The sequence below is a fragment of the Pongo abelii genome, chromosome 2 (assembly GCF_028885655.2).
Source record: "Pongo abelii isolate AG06213 chromosome 2, NHGRI_mPonAbe1-v2.0_pri, whole genome shotgun sequence".
NCBI classification, from domain to species: domain Eukaryota; kingdom Metazoa; phylum Chordata; class Mammalia; order Primates; family Hominidae; genus Pongo; species Pongo abelii.
In genome coordinates, this window is record NC_085928.1 from 36,662,327 (window position 1) to 36,688,032 (window position 25,706).

General features: G+C 39.9%; 2 protein-coding genes across 2 annotated transcripts; one reads left to right on the forward strand and one right to left on the reverse strand.

Moving 5' to 3' along the window:
• Positions 1-3,997: 3,997 nt before the first annotated feature.
• Positions 3,998-24,320, reverse strand: PCNP (PEST proteolytic signal containing nuclear protein). The gene is given in 5 exon segments (NM_001131802.1): positions 3,998-5,812; positions 8,130-8,185; positions 12,999-13,073; positions 18,513-18,727; positions 24,240-24,320. Coding segments are annotated over 5 exon segments (537 nt in total). The 5' UTR covers positions 24,304-24,320; the 3' UTR covers positions 3,998-5,685.
• On the forward strand, positions 19,041-22,079 carry LOC100461246 (small ribosomal subunit protein uS13-like). The gene has a single exon (XM_063721818.1). It carries the CDS (start codon positions 21,583-21,585, stop codon positions 22,039-22,041), a length of 459 nt encoding a protein of 152 aa, XP_063577888.1. The 5' UTR covers positions 19,041-21,582; the 3' UTR covers positions 22,042-22,079.
• Positions 24,321-25,706: the final 1,386 nt, after the last annotated feature.

Consider the following 25,706-nt stretch of genomic DNA (forward strand, 5'->3'; position numbering starts at 1 on the left):
TATCTTTTATGAATAAGGATGCAAAAATCCTCAAGAAAACACTAGCAAACTGAATCCGACAACATATCAGAAATACTTTCCCTACTTTCCTTTCTGTCTTACACATATTACTTCCAGATTAATATTTAAAACTGCCCTTCATCTTTAAGCTTCCCAATTTTCTAATAGCTCTGTCTATAATAAAGAAGCCATGCAAAAGAATTAAAGTAATTAGCTTTTTATATGGCAAGATATGGCTGTTACCATTATTCTCCATTTCATCATGGTGGTACCACCAGCCCTGTCTTAAGAGTTAATACAGAATAGCAGTTGCTTCTTAAATTACTCCTACCAGAGAAAGCAAGGCATCTGGTAAAAATCAATACTTAGTATTCCCAATTCTCTTCCTTGGAGCATGATATAGCTAATGGCTAGTATAAAATTCAAATAAGAATAAAACGGAAGAAACACCTGTGTTTAAAATTACCTGGGAAAATGACATTTTCTTCTCAAAGTGGTCCCACAAGAATATAATTGACTACACTTAAATTCTGTTAGGGGAAATTATACTTACATATAAAATGAGGGTTACATTAACATCCACACCGAGCATTACGGTAATGTTAATGTTACCAATATCTTGAGATTTTATATCCAACTATTACTTATATTCATGGTGAAGAGAGGAACCTTGTGAATCTTCCAAGTCAAACAATGCTTGCACATCCACTTTTTTTTTTTTGAGACAGGATCTTGCTCTGTCACCCAGGATGGAGTGCAGTGGTGTGATCACGGCTCAGTGAAGCCTCAATTTCCCAGGCTCAAGCCATCCTCCTGCCTCAGCCTCCCAAGTAGCTGAGACTACAGGTGTGTACCACTATAATGGGCTACTTTTTTTTGTAGAGATCAGGTCTCACTACATTATCCTGAGTGGTCTTGAACTTCTGAACTCAAGTGATCCTCCCACCTCGACCTCCCAAAGTGTTGGGATTACAGAGGTGTGCCATAGCATCCGGCATACCTCTTTTGTTGTTAGTAAACTTTTTAAGAGTAATTTTAGGTTCACAGCCAAACTTAGCAGAAAGTACAGCATTCCCACATAACCTTTATCCCCACACATGCACATCTTTTTACTTCCAATTCAATCTCGTTATATTTGCTTTAATCATTTGCAAATATTCCAGTATCTATTACTTGCATTCCCTGAATGTCGCTTTCTTTGTGTTACTTAGTTGTTCAGCTTCTTGTTATAATCTTTTTCCTCATTGGGTAAAATACTTTATTTTCAGTCATGGTTACATGGGTTATTTTGTAGCTTCTACTGACCTATTCAAAGTTTCATATCAACCATAATTTAGTTATGGAATTCTTATAGCGGGAATGAAATACTGAGGTATTGCATAAATGCATAAACTGAATTTAATCATACGGAAACATTAGGCAAACCTAACGTTTGAGGTATCTTTTAAAAATAATTGGCCTGCCAGGCGCAGTGGCTCATGCCTGTAATCCCAGCACTTTGGGAGGCTGAGGCAGGGGGATCATGAGGTCAGGAGTTCGAAACCAGCCTGACCAATATGATGAAACCCCATCTCTACTAAAAATACAAAAATTAGCCGGGTGTGGTGGTGCGCACCTGTAATCCCAGCTACTCAGGAGGCTGAGGGAGAATTGCTTGGAGCTGGGAGACAGAGGTTGCAGTGAGCTGAGATCACACCATTGCACTCCAGCCTGGGAAACAATGAGAGCGAGACTCTGTCTCAAAAATAATAATTGGCCTGTACTTTCGTCTAGGGTCATGAACAATAAACATCAAAGTGTCCTAGATTAAAAGAGACTAAAAAAAGATGAAAATCCACAAAGTGACAATGAAGGAGATCTTGAACTAGGGTTATATTAGTGGGGCAAATCTGAAGGTCTGTAGAATAGTATAAAGTAGTATAATAGATTATATTGCAATTATGTTAATTTATTGATTTCTACAATTGTCCTGAGGTTTCAGAAAAGAACATTTGGGGAACATGAGTAAAAGGTATATGAAAATACTTTGTAATATTTTTGTAGTATGTTTTGTAAGTCTTAAGTTTTTTCAAAATGAAAATTAAAAAAAATTAAAAAGTAGTATATTTACTTAGCCACTAATATATGAGCCATCCCTTCATTGTGTCAAGCGACCTTGATATAAAAAAACTTGACAAGACACCATCTCTAAAAAAAAAAACAAAAAACTTTTAAGAGAAAAAACCTTGAAACTCATAGCCTTTATTTATTAGTCAAACTAGAAATGAATCTTAATTCCACAATGTAGTTCAAGTTTTCCATTAACTAGGACCTGACCTGTTAAGGAGCAGCACTGTATAAGTTAAGAAAACACATTCTAGCCAAGCGTGGGTGGCTCACGCCTGTAATCCCAGCACTTTGGGAGACTGAGGCGGGTGGACAACTTGGGCCCAGGAGTTTGACCAGCCTGGGCAACATGGCGACAGCCTATCTCTACAAAAAACACAGAATCAGCCAGGTGTGGTGGCATGTGCCTCTAATCCCAGCTGCTCAGGAGGCTGAGGCTAGAGGATCGCTTGAGCTGGGAGATGGAGGTTGCACTGAGCCAAGATTGCACCACTGCCCTCCAGCCTGGGTGACAGAGCTACTCACTCTGTCTCAAAAAAAAAAAAAAAAGAAAAGAAAAGAAAAGAAAGAAAAAAACGTATTTCTAAAAGGGAAATATCTGACAAGTTCTTGTCAAGTAGAGGAAACTAAAGGGAAAAGCTGCACTAACCACATGGGAGCAAAATGGTCAGCAAAGTCAAAGTGATAAAAAACGAAAGAAAACAACTATGTGGTCTTAAAATTCATGATAACCAAAGAAATGAAGTTTGGGCAACTACAATGTGTTGACAACGCATAGTATGCAGACAAAGAAGGCAAACTGAGATAAAAATATCAATAAGTTATCAAGTGGAGATATTTAAGCTGTGAGGGGGGAGGCAGAAGTGCAGGGTAGAAACAAAATTCAGGCCGGTCGAGGTGGCTCACGCCTATAATCCCAGCACTTTGGGAGACGAGGCCGAGGCGGGCGGATCACAAGGTCAGGAGATCGAGACGATCTTGGCTAACATGGTGAAACTCTGTCTCTACTAAAAATACAAAAAAATTAGCTGGGTGTGGTGGCGGGCGCCTGTATTCCCAGCTACTCAGGAGGCTGAGGCAGGAGAATGGCGTGAACCCGAGAGGCAAAGCTTACAGTAAGCCGAGATCGCGCCACTGCACTCCAGCCTGGGCAACAGAGCGGGACTCCATCTCAAAAAAAAAAAAAAAAAAAAGAAACTTCAAATATTTGAAGAAAGCCATCAAGTAGAAGTGAGATTAACGTTTTTTTTCCTTATGGTCTAAATCCATACGTACAGAAGACACTAGTAAAAGAATACCTTCTAGGCCAGGCACAGTGGCTCATGCCTGTAATCCCAGGACTTTGGGAGGCTAAGGCAGGTGGATCACCTGAGGTCAGGAGTTCGAGACTAGCCTGACCATATGGTGAAACACCGTCTCTACTAAAAATACAAAAATTAGCTGGGCGTGGTGGCATGTGCCTGTAGTCCCAGCTACTTGGGAGGCTGAGACATGAGAATTGCTTGAACCCCAGAGGCAGAGGTTACAGTGAGCCGAGATCGTGCCACTGCACTCCAGCCTCGGCAACAGAGTGAGACTCTGTCTCAAAAAAAAAAAAAAAAGAATACTTTCTAATATTTAGTGATTCTCAAAGAAAAGCTTTGGCAAGATTTTCTAAAGAACTGGACAACAATCCTTTGGCACTGGAGGAGGATTAAGTCTTTTTGAGTCTGAGATTCTGTAATGCTATAGAACTAGGTGCTGAGCTAGGCAGACACCAGTAATTCAGAATTTTAAATCCCCCATTACTTTGGTCAACAATATGAACAAGAGCAACACTTGACATTTGTCTCAACTTTAAAAACAAAAACCAGTAAGCAACAATTAAATAGAATAGAAAATAAAAACACTATTGAGTTTGACAAATTTATTGGTATTTTAGTAAAGACATTCATCTCAGTCATTTCTCTCTCCCAGCTTGACCTTAGGTTAATATTTCATTTGGGTCAAGAAAATAATATGTAGGAGAGGTATGTTATTTTAACAAACAGGAAAATGGACAAAAAAATGGATAGTTTGCCTACATTAAAGTAAGTTAAATTCATGTATCTTGATATAATTAAATCATGTAAGAACTAAGAGTTCTATATACATTTCCATTGTTTTACTTGGGCTTATTCTAAACTTAAATGCTAGTGAACAAAGTGTTAGGAATATACACAGGCTGCTTCTCTGGAGTTATTACCAACTAAAAGACCTCAGCAAGCAGTTACCACCAATAAAACAGTCTGAAGCTGCCTCCAAATATATTGTAGGAGTTTTCAAGGAAATTTTTATACTGTATGCTTTTGTCCGTGACTATGCTTTTAAAGATGTGTTTAACTGTCACATTTAAAAAAAAGTTCATATACAATACAAAAATACAAAACAGACACCCTACAATACACAAATCTAACAAAGTATATGTGGTGAGATTCCAAAAAATGTTTGAAGATGCATTTTCTTTCCTTCAATTTCAGTATCTAAAATGTGCTTTTTCAGATGCCATTGGTCAATATGTACGCATTTAAAATAAACCATATAATTTTACCAGTAAGAAAGCCGATAGTTAAGTTCAATTCAAATTGGAGTTCACAAGTTAGTAATTTAAATCCTTAGACAAAGTTACAGAAAGTGCATCTTCTTGTTTTCCATCTTCATACAATGTTAATTTTTTTTTTGGTGTTTATACCTTTTAAAAAATAAAAACAGCCAAATACTTAAGCAATATGTACATTTAAATTTTTGGTGGTGGTTTGTGTTTTAAAAGAAACAGCTTCCTTATGATTTGCCTCAAGTTCTGGTGGAAATGTTTACAGGAACTAGCTAATAAACAAAAAACAAGAGAAGCACATTCAAAATACTGATTTACTTTGGTAGCAAATGGTTTTTCTTTGAAGACTAATGAAGATAGACAAGACCCATTAAGGTGAAGTGGACTATTTCAAATATTCAACAGTTTACATAAAAAAAAAAAATCTTTTAAGAGCTAAGCGTCTGTATCCACGGATAGCAATGCAATACTAGTTTATGAAGACTTGAAACAAAACAAATGCCCATAAGGAAAAAAGCTGTATTTTATCTAAATTTACTTTCAGTCAATAGTTCAGTAACATTTTCTTCCCAATACAATACTCCCTCTCTCTATAAGGCTGTTCCTGGGAGCCAGACAAGTTTAGGTAATAAGGGAGTTAAGAGAGTTAACTGCTTGCAGTTTTAAATAGACAGTAACTTTTTGCTTCCCTCTTAATGTGCTAATAGTTGTGTCTAAAAAAATATGCAATTCTTAAAAAGGTACCATTTCTGATTTCTTTATTATCTGTAACCTTTGGAAACTAATCACATGAAACTACAAAATTAGCAAATGTCTTGAAATCTGTATATAAAACATAAATTACCTCTAATTTCAAACTCTCATTTATTAGTGTATCACTCAATCTTTTAAAAAAATGAAAAAGAAAAAAAAAGCGGCTCCAAAGATAGTCTTATACCATTCTTTAAAAAAGGAAACTGTTCCTTTTAACTTTACACCCACCCCACACCCCAATTTCAAAACATCATTTAATTGTCTTGGTCATGGACATTTCCAAGATGAGATTTTATATTTCGCTCCCACAGCTTCTGGTTATCAGAAAACCCATGCTTTCCTTTATTGAAGGAGTTTGGTCCAGCTGATGTTGGTGTATCCCTGTGTTAAAAGAAAGAAAATTTATTTAAAATGTTATATAAAGCCTTTCAGGTTATGGTTTTGATTCATTCAATACATGTTTGTTTAGCGCCTATTATAAACACAGACTGAACACTGGAAGCCCCTACAGAGCTTTTTAAAAACACATTTCACAGGCCAGGCACGGTGCTGATACCTGTAATCCCAGCACTTTGGGAGGTCGAGGCAGGCGGATCACCTGAGGTCAGCAGTTTGAGACCAGCCTGGCCAACATAGTGAAGCCCCATCTCTACTAAAAATACAAAAATTAGTCAGGCATGGTGGCCCATGCCTGTAGTCCCAGCTACTTGGGAGGCTGAGACAGGACAACTGCTTGAACCTGGGAGGCAGAGGTTGCAGTGAGCCGAGATCACGCCACTGCACTCCAGCCTGGGCAACAGAGCAAGACTCTGTCACAAAAAACAAACAAAAAAAACAAAAAAACACTTTACAGACACAGTTCTAGAATTTCAGATCCAGCAGGCCTAAATTGGGGGTGGGGATAAATCTGTAGTTTTAACAAACATTTAAGGTAATTCTGATATACAGCTAAGTGTGGCAACCACTACAGTTTTAAAAACTGTTGCCTCCCAGTCAGAGCAACATGGTGAGACCCTGCCTCGACAAAAAATTTAAAAATCAGTCAGGTGTGGTGGTGTGCGCCTGCGGTTCCAGCTGCTCAGGAGGCTGAGGTGGGAGGACTGCCTGAGCCCAGGAGGTCAAGGCTGCAGTGAGCTATGATCACACCACTGCACTCCAGCCTGAGTGACAGAGCTAGATCCTGTCTTAAAAAAAAAAAAACCAAAATCAAAATAAAACAAAAAAACAAAAAAACCTGTTGCCTGTAACCCATTAACAGCATCATGAAGTCAATGTGATAGCTGGTCACCAGCATTTGTAAAAAATGAAATAGAAGAAAAACATGAAGATATATTACACATAGAAAGGTTCAGTGTCATTTTATGAACTTCTGCTTCAATTATTTATGTTTAACTATATTAATATATGTGCTGGGTGTTTAGGCAGGACAACAACGTCATATGTACTTCCTACTTTACTTAAGCTCAGTATGAAAGGAAGGCATGCAGGCAGCCACTGGGACTGACTCTACTTGAATCACATAATGGAAGTCTGGAGACTTATGCTTGTGTATAGATTTAGCACTTAGCATTATCATACTGGTAGTTAAACAGGAAAAGGAAAAAGATTTACCACTCAGTTCTTTGTGGGTTCATACATTTGGAAGAAATGGGGACATAGTATGGGGTTGAGGTGGAATTAAGCTTTCTTACTGATCTCTAAGCTATCCATTAATGCACACAAAGACATGAAACTGCACATCATGTTAACTTAAAAATAAATGTTATCTCCATGACAACAGCAACAATGGAGAAAATTAAAATACTTTCATTTGTCTTATTTTGGTATTTGGCATCTAAGTCAATAAAGAAAAAAAGAAATATAAGATAAAGTGGTAGAAATGATATCATAAGTGAAGTGGCTGGGCATGGTGGCTCACACCTATACTCCCAGCACTTTGGGAGGCTGAGGCAGGACTGCTGGAGGCCAGGAGTTTGAGACCAGCCTGGGCAACATAGCAAGATCCTGTCTCTACTTACAAAGTTTTTTAAAAAATGAAGTGACTGAAAGCCATTTGATTCATACCAGGAAAAATTTTGAAATCAGAAACATTTCTCATAGCTATTTCTTATTTGAAAAAACAGGCTGGGCGTGGTGGCTTACACCTGTAATCCCAGCATTTTGGGAGGCTGAGGTGGGGAGATCACTTGCACTCAGGAGTTACAGACCAGCCCAGGCAACATAGCGAGACCCTGTCTCTATTAAAAATAAAAAAAAAATCAGCCGGGTGTCATGGCATATGCCTGTAGTCCCAGCTACTTCAGAGGCTGAGGGTAGCTTGAGTGTGGGAGATCGAGGCTGCAGTGAGCTGTGATTGTGCCACAGCATTCCAGCCTCGGCAACAGAATAAGACCCTGTCAAGAAGTAGTCTTAAATTATTGTTATGTCTTAAGATACTCATTTTCTTTAACTGGGAGACTAAATAAGATCACTGAGAGTTCACAGAATAATTACAGTTACCTTTCTTCACGAGGATTGAACCATGTCTTACTCATCTTCAAAATCCTAATCAATCATCTAGTACACAGAAAATGCTTTTAAAAACTGTTCTGCCCGAATGCACAAGAAAAGCCTGAACTGTAAGAAATCATGTGCAAGTTATTTTTGTTCTTAATTCACCTTTGTAACTTTCTATAATATTTATGAAAAATTATAATACCTTCCAATATTCTTCATCCTCATCTTTGCTTCTGGAGGCATTTCCTCTGGTTCACTCTAAAGAAAAAAGTAAGTAAACCAAGATAACTGCATACAAACTTATTCAATTCCTGATTACTAATACGCTAAATTTTGTATCTAAGTCTTTTAGCATTTTCACTACTGTAAATTTTGGTAAAAGGAGAAAATTAGTGAGTTATTTACCTTAACTACATTTAAAAAATAAATGCCTGTCTTCTAGGGTGCTGATTTTGCATAAAGAAAAAAAATTGCTGAAAAAACAAACATTCTAGAACTAAAACCATTTAGCTACTAAATGCTACACATTGTGTTAAATGTTTGTATATGTCCTATCTCTTAAAAATCCTAACATAATCGCATGAGGGAGGTATGATTAACATCATTCATATTTTGCAGGTGAGGTAACAAAGTTAACTTGCTCAAGGAAACAAAGCAAATGAATAGCAAAAGAGTTTGACACCAAAGCAAAGGTTCTTAACCACTTTAAGGTACTGCTCCTCAAAAATATCTATTACAATAAAGACATCTTGAAAGCTCATTCCTGGCTGGGTGCAGTGGCTCACACCTGTAATCCCAGCACTCTGGGAGGCCGAGACAGGTGGATCACCTGAGGTCAGGAGTTCAAGACCAGCCTGGCCAACATGGTGAAACCCCGTCTCTACAAAAATATAAAAAATTGGCCAGGTGTGGTGGCGCGTGCCTGTAATCCCAGCTACTCAGGAGGCTGAGGCAGGAGAATTGCTTGAATTTGGGAGGCAAAGGTTGCAGTGAGTCGAGATCGTGCCACTGCACTCCAGCCTGGGTGACATGAGCGAAACTCTGTCTCAAAGAAAAAAAAAAAGAGAGAGTTCATTCCTTACTTTTTCTATACTTACAGTTGTTGAAAATTGTGGGGAAAGTTCCTTTCAAATATAAGTTTTATGTATAAATGCTGCTGCTTAGCTAAATACTACTTTTTAAAAGGGTGTTGATCCAGCTTAAAGGGACTTCTACTGGTTAAATCTGTGACAATTTGAGCATTATAACCTATTGAATAAAGTAAGACTCCATGAGTATACACTTGAATAAATAAAATTTAAGTGTGATAATAAGAAGCTCTTCCTTACAGTAAGAAACAGTTAATAGATGCAGAAAGGATGACGGAATCAGAAAAATCATCATTTGGCAAACCTTATCATAATAATTCTGGCAAGAATTATCAACGGATGTTAACACTAGTGAGAAAACGTCTTCGATCATATTATTTTCACATATTCTCAAAGCCTATCCCCACAAAATAAATTTTAATTACAAAAGGTAGAAGAGTAATTTGACAGTAAGAAATCTGGCAGGCACCACTTTAACCAAATGATCAAAGTTAACACTGCTTTAGTGACGGGGCATATTGACAGCATGTGCTCCCTGATATGACGCACTGATAACTTGGCATCGCTTTTGTGGTATTTGTGCCAAAAGTAAGAAACGTGAAACTAATCATGAGGAAACATCAGATAAATCCAAATTGAGGGAGCTTATACAAAATAACTGGCCTGTACTCTTCAAAAATGTTAATACCATGAAATATACACAAAGACTAAGGAATTTGTCCAAATTAAAAGAGACTACACATATGTAACAACTGGAAAAATATTTTAAAATTTCAAAATTAACTAATTAAGTGGCTATCCTCTCTGTTCAGTATATTTCAAACTCAAATATATATCCAAGGTTACTTAATTATGATTTAAAAAAAAAAGATGACTTCAGATACATGTGTTTTTTAAATCTATGAGACAGTTTATCCTTTATTACTGTTATATTATAGCAGAAAGAATGTTGTCTAAATGCATCCGAAATTTATTTAAAAGCAGGGAAAACAGCAGGGTATGATGCAAAGAACAAGAAACAGAAGACCTAAAAGACAACACGTGTGTGCACTGGCATGTGCTCATGCACACTTGATTTCTCCATTTTCATTTTTTTTGGAGATGGAGTCTTGCTCTGTTGCCCAGACTGGAGTGCAGTGGCGCGATCTCGGCTCACTGCAACCTCCACCCCCCGGGTTCAACCAATTCTCCTGCCTCAGCCTCCCGAGTAGCCGGGATTACAGGCTTATGCCACCACGCCCAGCTAATTTTTTGTATTTTTAGTAGAGACGGGGTTTCACCATGTTAGCCAGATGGTCTTGACCTCCTGACCTCGTGATCCACCTGCCTCAGCCTCCCAAAGTACTGGGATTACAGGCGTGAGCCACCATGCCCAGTCAATTTCTCCGTTTTCAAAATATGAATAAATATATCACACAACTCACAAATTAAGGGTAAAATAATGTGAAAAGATATCCAAATTGTTAGGCATTCAAAGTAAGCCATTGTTGTAATGTAGGTGCTTACAATTTCCAACCTCTGCACTTTTGCACATATTCATTCCCTGCATCCTGTATCATTCTTCCCTCCTACAGTCTGTACATATCTGAATGGGTTGAATCAAATGGTACCTGATTTCTTAAGAATGTTAGAGATGCCAAGAAACTTTAAATATTATTTTAGTGCTTCTCAAACTTAATTCAGGTCTTCCAACTGCCAGTCCAGTGGTCTTTTACATGCTGCTGCATCTAGTATCTGGCCTTTACTTCTTTTCTCAATTTCCACAGTATCATTTATTCAGATACTTTCGGTTTTTATCTTGTACTGTTTTACATTTAAGCCTGCCCTACTAGGCTGAGCTCCTAGGTGAACGTTTCTGATTTATCTTTATAACATCGCAGTGGCTAACATACAGAAAGCACTCAAATGGATAGAATGAGTGAAAGTCCAAGAGAGAATACACTGATGACTACAGTAATTTTCTGCTTATTGATTTGGGCTCCAATCATTCCATATTTATCCTTGCTTGAAATTCCTCTACAAAACTCTGCAGTTCAGTCAAATGCAGCTACTTAGTATTTACTGCTTGTGACTTGAAAATTGATAGCTTGGCTTACAAAAGTTTTTTTTTTTTTTTTTGAGACAGTGTTTTGCTCTTGTTGCCCAGGCTGGAGTGCAATGGCACGATCTCGGCTCACTGCAACCTCCGCCTCCCAGGTTCAAGCAATTCTCCTCCCTCAGCCTCCTGAGTAGCTGGGATTACACGCATGCACCACCACGCCCAGCTAATTTTGTATTTTTAGTAGAGACGGGGTTTCTCCATGTTGAGGCTGGTCTCGAACTCCTGACTTCAGGTGATCCGCCCGCCTCGGCCTCCCAAAGTGTTGGGATTACAGGCGTGAGCCACCGTGCCCGGCCACAAAATTATTTCTTGATTCACTAAAACCCTGCCTAATGTTTTAGTATCTTCTTCATATATATTCTTCCCAAATCACTCCAGTCCTCTGAACATATTAAGTCTTATCCACATAAGAACATATGGCCGTGTGGTGGCTCACACATGTAATCCCAGCATTATGGGAGGCCAAGGCAGAGGATCACTTGAGCCCAGGAGTTTGAGACCAGCCTGGGCAACATGGTGAAACCCTGTCTCTATAAAAAATACAAAAATTAGCTGACCATGGTGGGGCATGCCTGTGGTCCAGCTACTTGGAGGGCTGAGGTAGGAGGATCACTTAAGCCTAGGAAGTCAAGGCTACAGTGAGCTGTGATTATGATACTGCACTCCGGCCTAGGCAACAAAGCAAGACACACACTCTCTCTCTCTGAAGCAAGAAACTCTCTTTCTCTCTCTCATACACACACACACACACACACACACACACACACACACACACGAATATACACCCACATATGCTTTTGGGAACAACTACTGATGTATCCTGAAACACTTATTTGCTACACAATGACGTCACATCATGAGTGGGGGTTAGGTTTTAATGTCAGAGTCTAGTACAAAAACATCAGTCAGAATCATACTTGAAACTTCCATAGGTCATTCATAACATGAGAAGATAGCGACATTGTGAGGGGCATGAGGAAATCAGGACAAAGACACTGTCAGATAAGCATCTCATGCTCATTCTGGACCACATGCTTTTTGAGTAGAACTTCTGGCAGAATCACCAGCACTATTTAATTGTTATCCCTCCTAGGGATATGGGAAGTGAGCACAATAGTTGACTTTCTTTTTTTTTTTGAGACAGAGTCTCGCTCTGTTGCCCAGGCTGAAGTGCAGTGGCATGATCTTGGCTCACTGCAACCTCCATCTCCTGGGTTTTACTTTACTAACTTGTGGTATCCATTTGTTGCCCTCCTATAAAAGATTTTCTAGTTAGGATCTACAATATCACTTACCTAAGGGGTATTTGGCAATTCTCCTGCCTCAGCCTCCCAAGTAGCTGGGATTATAGGCGTGTGCCACCACGCCTGTCTAATTTTTGTATTTTTAGTAGAGATGGGGTTTCACCATATTGGCCAGGCTGGTCTTGAACCCCTGACCTCAGGTGATCCACCTGCCTCAGCCTCCCAAAGTGCTAGGATTACAGGCATGAGACACCGCGCCTAGCCAATAGTTGGCTTTTTAAAATTGAATGCATGCATAATGTATCATTACTGAAGACCCCAACTATAAAAATTAAGGCAATAGTATTAGATTTTTCTTTTTTTGGATCCTACATACTTCCTAGCACAAACTACTCATAATAAGTATTTGCTGATTTCATCCTTAAGCTTCTTGCCCCCAAAGTCAACAATACTCTAAAATAATCCTACAACCAAATAAAATGCAAAAATAGAGTATCGAGTTTTTATGGATGTCACATACAGACACAAAAACTATTATAAAGAAAATTCACTAATACTATTATAACCTATAATTTGCCACTAATGCCTTCCTTAAATAACTGGTTAAAGTAAAAAAACAAAATTGGATATCAACTTACATCTTCATCTTCATTAAAAGCTGCTGCTACTGAAAGAGTTTTTGGAGCAAGAGTTGGAACAGTTTCTTTAGGCTTCTGAAGAAGAAACATATTAAAAAGAATATCATGTAAATAACATTTATACAAGCTTGTTTAATGATATGAATAATTTATGTTGAAAGATTTAACTATATTTCCATAGAAATTTGTATAGTAACGAACCCAATACTTTGGACAAATCCATTCTCTCTTTTCAAAAATGCGGATTATCAGTAGGTATGTTTTACTTTACTAACTTGTGGTATCCATTTGTTGCCCTCCTATAAAAGATTTTCTAGTTAGGATCTACAATATCACTTACCTAAGGGGTATTTGGTACAGGCAAGAGAAAATGATTAGTAATACCTTCCCATAGTAACATTAAATACAATCTGCCTTGAAAGCATAAAAGGGGCTTTCTGCCCCTAGGCCTATAAACATAATTAATCCAAACCATCTCTTCTCACTATGTTTTTTGTTTTTCTTTTTGAGAACAGAGTCTTGCTCTGTTGCCCAGGCTGGAGTGCAGTGGCATAATCTTGGCTCATTGCAGCCTATGCCTCCTGGGTTCAAATGATTCTCATGCCTCGGCCTCCTGAATAGCTGGGATTACAGGTGTGTGCCACCATGCCCAGCGAATTTATTTTGTATATTTAGTAGAGATGAGATTTCGCCATGTTGGCCAGGCTGGTCTTGAACTCCTGACCTCAAGTGATCTACCCGCCTCAGCCCCCCAAGGTGCTCTCTACTAAAAATACAAAAAATCAGCCAGGTGTGGTGGTGAGTGCCTGTAATCCTAGTTACTTGGGAGGCTGAGGCAGGAGAATCGCTTGAACCCAGGTGGCAGAGGTTGCAGTGAGGTGAGATCACGCCACTGCATTCCAGCCTGGGTGACAGAGTGAGACTCTGTCTCAAAAATAATAAAAATAAAAATAAAAAATAAAAACACCCTTTCCTTGGCTTCTGTAACAATGCTTTTTATTGGTTATTCTCCTAATTCTCCCACCTTTTGTTCTGTACCTTTCCTGCTGCTCCCCATTTAGAAGATATAGATACCCAGGCAGGCACAGTGCCTCACATCTGCAATCTCAACACTTTGGGAAGCTGAGTCAGGAGGGCTGCTTGAGACCAGGAGTTCCAGGCCAGCCTGGTCAACACAGCAAGTCCCCCATCTCTAAAAAAATTTTTTTTTAAATTAGCAGACAACCAGAATTTTGTGTCAATGACTTTTCCTTCTCTGGTCGATTTCATTCATTCCTAGTTTTAACTACCTAATCCTGTGTCTACCCCTAAATGGGCTATCATCTGCCTACTGGGCAGCTCCACTTAGGAGCTCCCCTAGGTACTTTAGTTTCACAGTGTTCATAAGTACTCAAACCAGAAAATCTTTTTCTTCAACTTGTAAGGTCCTCTTGATTAGACACCTATTAAGTAAACTTAATTCTCCCTCTGCCTTTTCAATCATGCTATCACATTACCAACTTAAGGTCCTTAGCATTACCTGCCTGGACTACTGTCAGAAATACATCTCCTAGCTGGGCACAGGGGCTCATGCTTGTAATCCCAGCACTTTGGGAGGCTGAGGCAAGTGGATCACTTGAGGTCAGGAGTTTGAGACCAGCCTGGCCAACATGGTGAAACCCTCTCTCTACTAAAAATACAAAAAAAAAAAAAAAAAAAAAAAAAATTAGCTGGATATGGTAGTGACGCACGCCTTTATCTCAGCTACTCAGGAGGCTGAGGCAGGAGAATTGGTTGAACCTGGAAGGCAGAGGTTGCAGTGAGACAAGATCACATCTTTGCACTCCAGCCTGGGTGACAGAGTGAGTCTCCGTCTCAAAAAACAAAAAAACAAAAAAAAACATCTCCTGACCTTTCTTTCTTTTTTGAGACAAGGTCTTACTCTGTCACCCAGGATGGAGTGCAGTGGTGCAATCTTGTCTCACTGCAGCCTCGACCTCCCTGGCTCAAGTGATCCTCCCACCTCAGCCTCTCAAGTAGGTGGGACTATAGGCACACCCTGCCATACCCAGCTCATTTCTTATTTTTGAGACAAGAGTCTTGCTCTGTCACCGAGGCTGGAGTGCAATGTCAAGATCTCAGCTCACTACAACCTCCACCTCCTGGGTTCAAGTGGTTCTCCTGCCTCAGCCTCCCAAGTAACTGGGATTGCAGGTGTGTGCCACCATGCCTGGCTAATTTTTTGTATTTTTCAGTAAAGATGGAGTTTTGCTATGTTGGCCAGGCTGGTCTCGAACTCTTGGCTTCAAGAGATCCACCGACTTGGCCTCCCAAAGTGCTGGGTTTAGAGGCCTGAGCCACTGCGCCCAGCCTTGTTTACTTTTTGTAGAGAAGAGGTCTCACTATGTTGCCCAGGCTGGTCTCAAACTACTGAGCTCAAGCAATCCTGCCTCAGCCTCCCGAAGTGCTGGAATTATAGGCGTGAGCCACTGCACCTGGCCTCACCACTTTCTGCATCCTCTTCCCACCAACCATCTATATGCTACCATAGTGATGCTTCTAAGATGCAAATCTGTTTAAGTCTTGAGACTCATTATGGAATACAAGCCCTCAAATTCGGTCTCATGGTCTTAATTTTGGGGACTGTGTATCCCTACATTTCCCCACCAAACCCTGTCCAAATACTAATGATTTTTCTCAATGTACTATATGGCTTCACATCTTAACTGCCTTTGCATGAAATGCCCTTTTGCTCCTGCCTACATTTAAGTCCAACTCAAAGATCACTTCATCAGTAAAATCTTCTCTGATCTACTGAAACAAAATTAACCATCCCTTCTTTTATACCACACACATTTTTTATAGTATTTTCTTTTGAAGGAATAAAACATGTTCAGTTAGAGATTATGCATAATAACTCTAGAAACACCCTTAATTTTTAAAAGATGTCATGTATTTAATGTTGTGGACACAAATAAGCATTTGCTGGCTGATTAACTATCTTCAATCCAGCAATTTCAATTTTTTAAAAATATCCTACACCTCACCTCCCCAATAAGACTGTGTTTACACTGTAGTTTATCTTATTTTATTTTTGAGACAGAGTCTCACTCTGTTGCCAGGCTGGAGTGCAGTGGCACAATCTCGGCTCACTGCACCTCTGCCTCCCGGTTCAAGCAATTCTCCTGCCTCAGCCTCCCGAGTAGCTGGGTCTACAGGCCCACGCCACCACGCCCAGCTAATTTTTGTATTTTTAGTAAAGATGGGGTTTCACCATGTTGGCCAGGATGGTCTCCATCTCTTGACCTTGTGATCCACCCACCTTGGCCTCCCAAAGTGCTGGGATTACAGGCGTGAGCCACCACGCCCAATCTTGCAGTTTATTTTATAAAAACAGATTGTTTTCAAAACTAAAAAGTTTTACTGAGTAGTTTTTTCAAAATATAACCCTCCCACCCCAAATTATCAGAAATTATGAATCATGTCAATTATTTAGAAAGAGTAGGCCGGGTGTGGTGGCTCACACCTGTAATCCCAGCACTTTGGGAGGCTGAGGCAGGCAGATCACCTGAGGTCGGGAGTTTGAGACCAGCCTGACCAACATGGAGAAGACCCGTCTCTACTAAAAATACAAAATTAGCCAAGCGTGGTGGTGCATGCCTGTAATCCCAGCTACTCGGGAGGCTGAGGCAGGAGAATCACTTGAACCCCAGAGTCAGAGGTTGCGGTGAGCCGAGACCACACCATTGCACTGCAGCCTGGGCAACAGGAGTGAAACTCCGTCTCAAAAAAATAAAAAAAAGAAAGAGGGGCCAAGCTCGGTGGCTCATGCCCATAATTCCAGCACTCTGGGAGGCCGAGGTGGGCGGATCACCTGAGGTCAGGAGTTTGAGACCAGCCTGGCCAACATGGTGAAATCCCGGATCTACTAAAAATACAAAAATTAGCCAGACGTGGTGGCGTGCACCTGTGGTCCCAGCTACTTAGGAGGCTGAGGCAGGAGAATCACCTGAACCCAGGAGGCAGAGGTTGCAGTGAGCTGAGATTGCACCACTGCACTCCAGCCTGGATGACAGAGTGAGAGACTCCATCTCCAAAAAATAAATAAATAAATAAATAAAAATAAATAAATTAAAAAAAAGAGTAGGGATTTAGATTTAGGAACTATGTTCATGCACAGTAAAATGTATTCTCAAGGGGACCACCTATAGTAGAAGTACGCCTGAGAATATATATTTAATATACTATCAAAAAACATTAAATATTTATGCAGTTAGGTATATACAAGTTTCATAACTACATATTAAACAAAAACAATCAGCTGAAATACAGAAATAGAGTAATGAAGTACTGATGTTATAAGCTCAATGTTTTTTGTTCAGACTGAATTTTTTAAAAAATAGAAATAGAAAAAGGGCAAACAGAGCAGAGTGAGAGCGGGGATTCTAAGTAATAATAGCTTTTTAAAATGAGAATAGCCCAAATATACTGACTGCTCCAGACCATATTTTTAAGATCTTTGAATAAACATCTAATGTAGAATAAAGCTATGCACATCTGGCAATTGAGCATTAACTTTCACAGCACAAATAAAAATAACCAACTGAAAGGCAATTTTAGGATTTTTCTCCTCACACAAGAATGTAACCATTTTCCAAAGCCAATAGCAATACACTATTTAAGTAACTTCCTTTTTCCTTAAATAAGAAATCTATTTGGTTGAAGGTTATGAAGTTTTCATATTATAGGTCAGAAACAAGTTATCTACAACTTCATATGCTTCAAATTAATATTTCAAACACTTCCAGAGGTTCCATGGTTAATAAGTATTAATCTAAGGCTGACATCTTAAAACAAAGGATCAAATATTGACATGTAAAAGACTACCAACATAAGACACACAGTATTCAATTCCCATTTGTCGTTCCAAAGTAAGATAATAAGGTAGATCTTATCAAGCAATACCTTACTAATATTAATCTTTTAAGATACAAATAACTGATTTCTCAATATTATTTTTAATACTACAGGCACTGAAAGATAAAAAAATAAACTTTGGAAAATCTTTCTGACAATATTTTTCGGAGGACTTGCTCAACTTAGAAAAAAGATTTTTTTAAATTATATTTTTATTTTTTGTAGAGATAGATCTTGCCATATTGCCCAGACTGGTCTGAAATTCCTGGGCTCAACTGGTCCTCCCACTTTGGCCTCCCAAAGTTTTCAGATTACAGGTGTGAGCCACTGTGCCCAGCCAACTTAGAAAAATTCTAAGTTTATTATTTTATAAATAATATTCCCTATAATAGTTGTTCCTAATATTCCAAATCTTTGTTTCTTAACAGCTTTATTGAGACAAAACTCATTCAGACCCTTCTTAAACAGGGTGCTAATCATCTAAGTTCATAGGTCAAAGATTACTTCTCAAACAATGTACCTTTTCACCCTTAATTTACCATAACCTAGTAAATGCCACGTTTCCAAAGCAAATCCTTAAGACCCATTACAAACATCATATATGAAATAACAACTCACACTTGATCCAAGTTTGATGGATATGGCTGATGCTTTCTTTGTCGTCTGACTACCTATGGCAAATCCAAACTTGGAGATCTTTGTAGGCTTTGTTGGGAGGTCGACAGCTTCTTCTTCAGCTGATCGCTTCTCAGCGCTGCGACTGGAACTTTCCCCTCCATTACTGGAAGAAACAGTCTTAGTTTTCACAGGTTTTTCTGCTTCTTCTTCAGGTCCTGGTGAAGTCGAAACAACTTACCAAGATGAGCTATTTTTACTGAGCAGATTGATGGGAGCAGCAACCTCAAAAGCATCGTTATAAGGAAGATACCTCTGCAGTTGTCACCTACTGACCCAACAGTCTCTTCCACTGTTTGTTAGAGTATACAGCAGGAACTGAGATTGTGTGGCAGTAGAAGAGGCTCCCATGAATTAACTAGCATAAAATACAGAGCAATTTAAAATTATAAACACAGAGTTCACAAAAAGTCAAGACCCTTCAACTAAACACTACAATTTGTACAATAATCTGGTTATTTGTGGGATTTTGCTTTTTAGAAATCAGATCTATCTAACATCTTTTACACTTAGTAGTTTGTGAGCAATTGGTCACATGGTAAAATAACATACTTCGCTAATAAATTTTAATATTCTTCAGTAATGTAGTAATAATCATACAAAGTACCTAGTTATGAACAGGCCCATTATTACCCAAACGACAGTGTTAATACAGCCCAGTTATTTCCTTGAGTGATGTGTTCCTCATGTACATCTCACACAATCTTAGGAGTTGAAAAGGAACTTCAAAGTCATTCTCTCTTGAGAAATTTAATTCTACTCTGACAATTTGGTTATTACCTGTTTTAAGCTACCCATAAGAGCTATTAAAAAAAAAAACATACTTTGGTTTATATGTTAGTTTTTTTCATGAAAGATGAGCTAATCATAATTTCAAACAGTAGAAGGCATACATATGTAGGTTTGGAAGGCAAAACGTCTTGCTAATTTTGCTTCTGTTTGTATGAAGTCAATGATGAAATTAGTTCACATTCTGACTTTCTTGGGTCTGTTATATAAGACTAAGAACATATCAGGCGATAAGACAGAAGAAGGCTGGCTGATCATTAAAACTTTTATTTTCTTTCCCCAGTTAGCCCGTTCACCATATAGAATATATTACGCTACACTGGATCAAGAGTTTATTTATGGAGAAAAAGAAGATGCTCCAAGAGATGGCCTTGATAACAGTTAAGAAAGCAGGACACAGAGCTAGAATGGGGAGAAAAAAATTCGAACACAGACTGACAAGTAAAGGATTAAAAGATCAGAGGCTATAGATATAGATCTATATAGTTTTGGAATAATGGGGTCTCTAGATTAATAAGCACTTTGAACAAAACATTTGATTCTGTTTAGATGAAAAATAAAAGAAACTCTTTATTCCCTTTGGACGAGGAGTAAAAGTTGTAATGACAGTATAGGGCAGGGAAATTAAGCAGGATTATGTTTTGGGATTTCCCTAAGAGACAAAGATAGCACTGAAATGGTTGCTTGAGGTGCCATTCTCTCACTTACATATAAAATCACAAAAGCACCTGAAGAATTAAAGAATCAAGATTGCTATTCAACAGCTGAAAAACGGAACTCAATTTATGAAGCACAGAATATCTTTGAAAAAGAGTATGATGCAAACAGTTTTTTCAGAGTCTGTTTATAACTAAAAGCACTTACGCTAATTTTATTCTGTATTCTATTTGTAGCTCTAATCAAGTATGACATTTCATAGTGGAGCCCAAACAATAACTACTTTCCTGTGACTGACACACAGTTAAAATAAAAACCTCTTTGGCTCTACACAATGGAACAGAGAAACAAACAGAAAACCTGCTGGCTTTATATGTAGAAACAATCTATACACTAAAGAATGACTAAATACATGATCAGTTTTTTTAAAAATGAGAAAATCACTTATCAACTTAGAACATAAAACATGGATAAAATAGCAAATTACTAGATTCTTTACTAAGGAATATTTTTAAAAAAGGAATTTTATCTAATTTGTACTCTGAGCAAATAAAACATGTAATTAACATGAAATCAAATTACACATGGTACTAGCATTTTTTTGTTTTTTCATTGAGTAGTTGGAGAGGGGTGAGCCTTAGAGCACAAAGGTACCTTACTTTGAAAAAATCACCTAGTAAGCTGGGCACAGTGGCTCACACGTGTAATCCCAGCACTTTGGGAGGCCAAGGTGGGTGGATCACCTGAGGTCAGGAGTTTGAGACCAGCCTGGGCAACATGGCAAAACCCCGTCTCTACTAAAAATACAAATTAAGATGGGCGTGGTGACAAGGGCCTGTAATCCCAGCTACTCAGGAGGCTGAGGCAGGAGAATCGCTTGAACCCAGGAGGCAGAGGTTGCAGTGAGCTGAGATCATGCCACTACACTCCAGCCTGGGCGACAGAGCGTGACTTCATCTCAAAAAAAAAAAAAAAAAGGAAGAAAAAACTACCTAATAAGAAAGTTTAAGTCTGTAAGGGTACCCTTCATAACCCATTTGCATTCTGGTTGCTTCCTTTTTTGAAAGAAGGGCAGAGCTACCTCTCTAGTATGCACAGAGGTGTGCAGCCTAAATGAGAAGGTATTCAAGACCCTACTAGTGCCTGACATAATGAATGTCAATTTCATTGACGCAGTTCTTGGTATAACCAAAAAAGCTTGAGATGGCCATGATTATGTATGACTAGCTCTTCTTTAACATTTTTCTTAACATTATTTCTGCTAACATTATTTCAAAGAGCTACAAAGATTTAACCAAAGGGAGAAGGACAAAAAACTACCAATTTTACCCTATTATTTAAAGCAGGAAGTTCAAATAAGTAGCTTCTCTCATAGATAGAAATTAATGTTGGCCGGGCGCGGTGGCTCACGCCTGTAATCCCAGCATTTCGGGAGGCCGAGGAGGGCGGATCACGAGGTCAAGGGATTGAGACCATCCTATCCAACACGGTGAAATCTCGTCTCTACTAAAAATACAAAAATTGCTCTTCCATTGGAGGCCTACACGCCGCCGCTTGTGCTGCCACCATGTCTCTAGTGATCTCTGAAAAGTTCCAGCATATTTTGCGAGTACTCAACACCAACATCGATGGGCGGCGGAAAACAGCCTTTGCCATCACTGCCATTAAGGGTGTGGGCCAAAGATATGCTCATGTGGTGTTGAGGAAAGCAGACATTGACCTCACCAAGAGGGCGGGAGAACTCACTGCGGATGAGGTGGAACGTGTGATCACCATTATGCAGAATCCACGCCAGTGCAAGATCCCAGACTGGTTCTTGAACAGACAGAAGGATGTAAAGGATGGAAAATATAGCCAGGTCCTAGCCAGTGGTCTGGACAACAAGCTCCGTGAAGACCTGGAGCGACTGAAGAAGATTCGGGCCCATAGAGGGCTGCGTCACTTCTGGGGCTTTCGTGTCCGAGGCCAGCACACCAAGACCACTGGCCGCCGTGGCCGCACCGTGGGTGTGTCCAAGAAGAAATAAGTCTGTAGACCTTGTCTGTTAATAAATAGTTTATATACCTATGAAAAAATTAAAAAAAATACAAAAATACAAAAATACAAAAATAAAAATACAAAAATTAGCTGGGCGTGGTGGCACGCGCCTGTTACTTGGGAGGCTGAGGCAGGAGAATCACTTGAACCGGGGAGGCGGAGTTTGCAGTGCGCCCAGGTCACGCCACTGCATTCCAGCCTGGTGACAGAGCTCCATCTCAAAAAAAAAAAAAAAAGGAAACTATTCATTAAAAAAAAAAAAAAACAAAAAACTTATACTTCCAACTCAGTAGACTGCTCGACAGGAATTAAAATTCAGAATATTCTCTAGTTAAGCCCCTAAGACAAACTTGACAGTGTTTTCAAAAAAGTGACTATCTGCCGCAAAATTACCAATTTCGCAATATCCATGGTATGACATATTTTAACTATGATTCCTCTGCACAATTTCATTAAAAATATCTGACATTCAAAAATGGCTTAAACGTAACAGCACTACTTTCTTGTAATGGCAAGGAGACAAATTATGTAGAAGTTAAGGGATATTTACTTACTCTAAGTTACCAAGAAAAAGACCATAATAATTTTTCTGATACCAATTAGCAAAGTAATTCTATACTACTTCTCCCCACATGCTAAAATGGAAACATCAATATTCATACTATAGAACTAATAACCCTCAACTGAAAGAATGACAGGTAAATTATACAGTGGATTTATAATGACACTCAAGGTACATTTTGACAGCACATTAAACACGTCTGCTACCCTCGGTCAAGACAGTTAACGAGATGGCCTTAAAATCAACACATGATTCTTTAGGCTTTTCCTCAAACTACTTCTAAAATTTTTTGCTTTTCCTCAAACTACTTTTAAACTTTTATGTAATTTTATCACACAATTTCCAAGACAATTTTTTTTGGAAAAAAAATTCCCTAGTGAGAAAGTAGTAGATGGTTTGAATTTAAATTGTTCTTTCATAAGGTATTTTACTAGTTATAAAAAAAAAAAAAGGCAGGGGGTGGAGAGGGAACAGAGAGATGGAGTTCCAGCTTAACTAACAGAACTGTACGTGTTTTTTAAAAAGGAAATCCTGGGTCCCAAGTAATTAACATTACACTTAATCTTTTCAATAAAGGCAATTCACATGAAACATTATATTAGTAGGTTTACTAGTGGCCTTCATATGCTATTAATCGTTTCTATTTTCTCATATTAAATAATTTCGGGAATGATAACTGAAGTGGTCAGAATAGAGAATAATGTTTTTAGAACATTTTAAACAGCTCGCACGTGTTAAGTCACTTGTCTTGTTATGTGCAAAGAGGGAGCTGGAGAGATTACGTTTCTTTTCCTTCACGCACAAGACCAGAATTTAGGGAGTGGAATGGACAGAATAAGGACAGCTGTAACCTGAGTTTAACATCGTAACAAAATACAGGAAGAGTCACGCTAGACTATTTAGTCGCCTATCTGGCAAGCGGTCAGCTGGCAACAGCCTAAGGGAGATACTTCAAAGAAAGGCAACCAAACCTTAGCCCTAGACCCCGCCGCTTAAACCAGAGGGCAGGCAAAGGCATTCCTCTTCCCCTCCATCACCTCGGCCCATCCTGTCATAGGGTCAATATTATACTTGGAAGTAAAGGAAAGAGAGTAGGCCGGAGTTGTCCACCTCCTCAGTGAAAAGGGAGCAGCAAGCGTAATTAACTCCTGCGTATAACTGAGAGGCCGGCACCGTCAGAAACTCAGCCTGCGGCCAGTTCCCGCGGCAACTACTCGGTGGCTCGCACTGTGTGTATGTTTTGTCTCATGAGCGTCTCCGGTGTGTGTGTTTTGTGTGATGTGCGTCTCCGGTGTGGCGGTAGCGGCTCCTGCACCGCCGCTCCTGGTCCCACCCCGAGTTCGGTCTCCCTTTCTGGCGCCCATCTCCCTTCTCCTCGGAATCAGGGCCTCCGCTGGGGCCAGGAGGTGACGAACAGTGGCCGGCTCTCCCCAGGCAAGGAGGCGATGTAGGCCCGGAGCCCAGCGGGCCGCATCGGGCGTGCCCGAGGCAGGTCTGGGCCCAGCACCTGGCCGGGTGAGGTCCAGATCCGCCCATTCTCGCCCCACCCCACTCCCCCCACCCTGGGAGCTCAAAGAAAGGCCCGGAGCATCCCACGCTGCCCACGACGCTGGGGTTGTGTTCACCTCCGGCGGCTCCAGCTCGCTGCGACTTTTCAGGCTTCTCCTCTCCCGCCTTCCCGTCCGCCATTTTCCCCGCCGCGGCCTCCCCTGCAGCCACGCCAAGGACGTCACGACCCCGCCCAACAACCATTGAGTTTTTGGGGCCAGCCGGCGTGGTGGCAGCCTAGAGCGGTCCTGAGGAATGAAAAGAGGCCGCCTTCGGAAGCGGAAGTGGATGTGATGTCATCGAGTAGCCGCCTCGGAAGGAAGAGCTGGGAAGGTTGGGCGGTCTAAGAGTGCTGGCTAGGGACTTTATTAGAGGGCAGTCAGGTCTTCATGGTCCGGCGACAGGTCCGGAGAAGTGAGGGGGAAATGGAGTATCTCCCTGGAAACGCTGGGATCTTAGAAGGTTTCTGCATACCCAGATGTGGTTGCAGCTGAGGCTGAGAGGGTCTTCCGTTCCGGCCTTGCTGGATAACGCATGCCTGCCAACTCTATGTAAACAAAAAGCCTGCATTCTTTTTCCCTATTTAAAGGGGAAATCAGCGTTTATCTAGCACCCCCTAGCTTCAGACGCCTTTCATACACTCGTTTAATCACCGCGATTGTCCAAATATAGAATTCTCCTCTCAATTAGCTGTGAGAGTTGAGGTCAGAGAGAGTAATTTGTCTAAGTCACGTAGCCAACCGTAAAGTTACTTTTTCTATAGTCTGCTTCTACCAAGTTGAGAAACTACTATGTCAAGTTAAGACTGCAGTAATTTCTGCCTTACTAAGAACTACCTTTAGTGGATTCCTACAGTCTGCATTCTGAAGTCCGTGAGTTACATTAGGCCCTAGCCTACGTTTTCGGCTTCATCTTCCCCCTTTCTCAGTATTTATCCAGCCCTCCTAGCCAAATGGGGTCTATTACTTGCTTAGGGAACTGGAGTTTCTGGGTTTGTCTTACCATATATAGTTAGAGAAAGTCTTAGGAGTCAGAACTTGGATTTGAATCTGTTTTGCCCTTTCCTGCTTGAGTAACCTTGAGACTTGCTTACTGCCTACAGACCTACCTTTTCTTCTCTATAAAAGAGCAATAATAATAGTACCTCCTCAAAGAGTGGTAATAGGGATCAAATGAGATCATCTTTGTATACCATTATTTGGTCACTTCATACTTCCCTCAGTTTGTGTGTGTGTGTGTGTGTGTAAGTGTTGTCTCTCTGAATGGCTCAAAAGTTCCTTGACAACAGAGACCAGTTTTTAAAAACTGTGTACTGTGCGTTTCATATATGAAAAGTGTTCAATATTTGCAGATGGATTACTCCTCGGGCTTCAAGTCTAGGGAGTGGAGAAAGAATGAAGAAAGTATCAAAGTGTGTTTCCCATGACAGAAGCAGGGCAGTGTGGTGGTGATTTTGTGATCTAGGTTGAAGTCCCTGATCCATCATTTATCATATATGTAAAAGTAACCAGCAAACTATCTTACAGGTACTTAATTCATGTTTG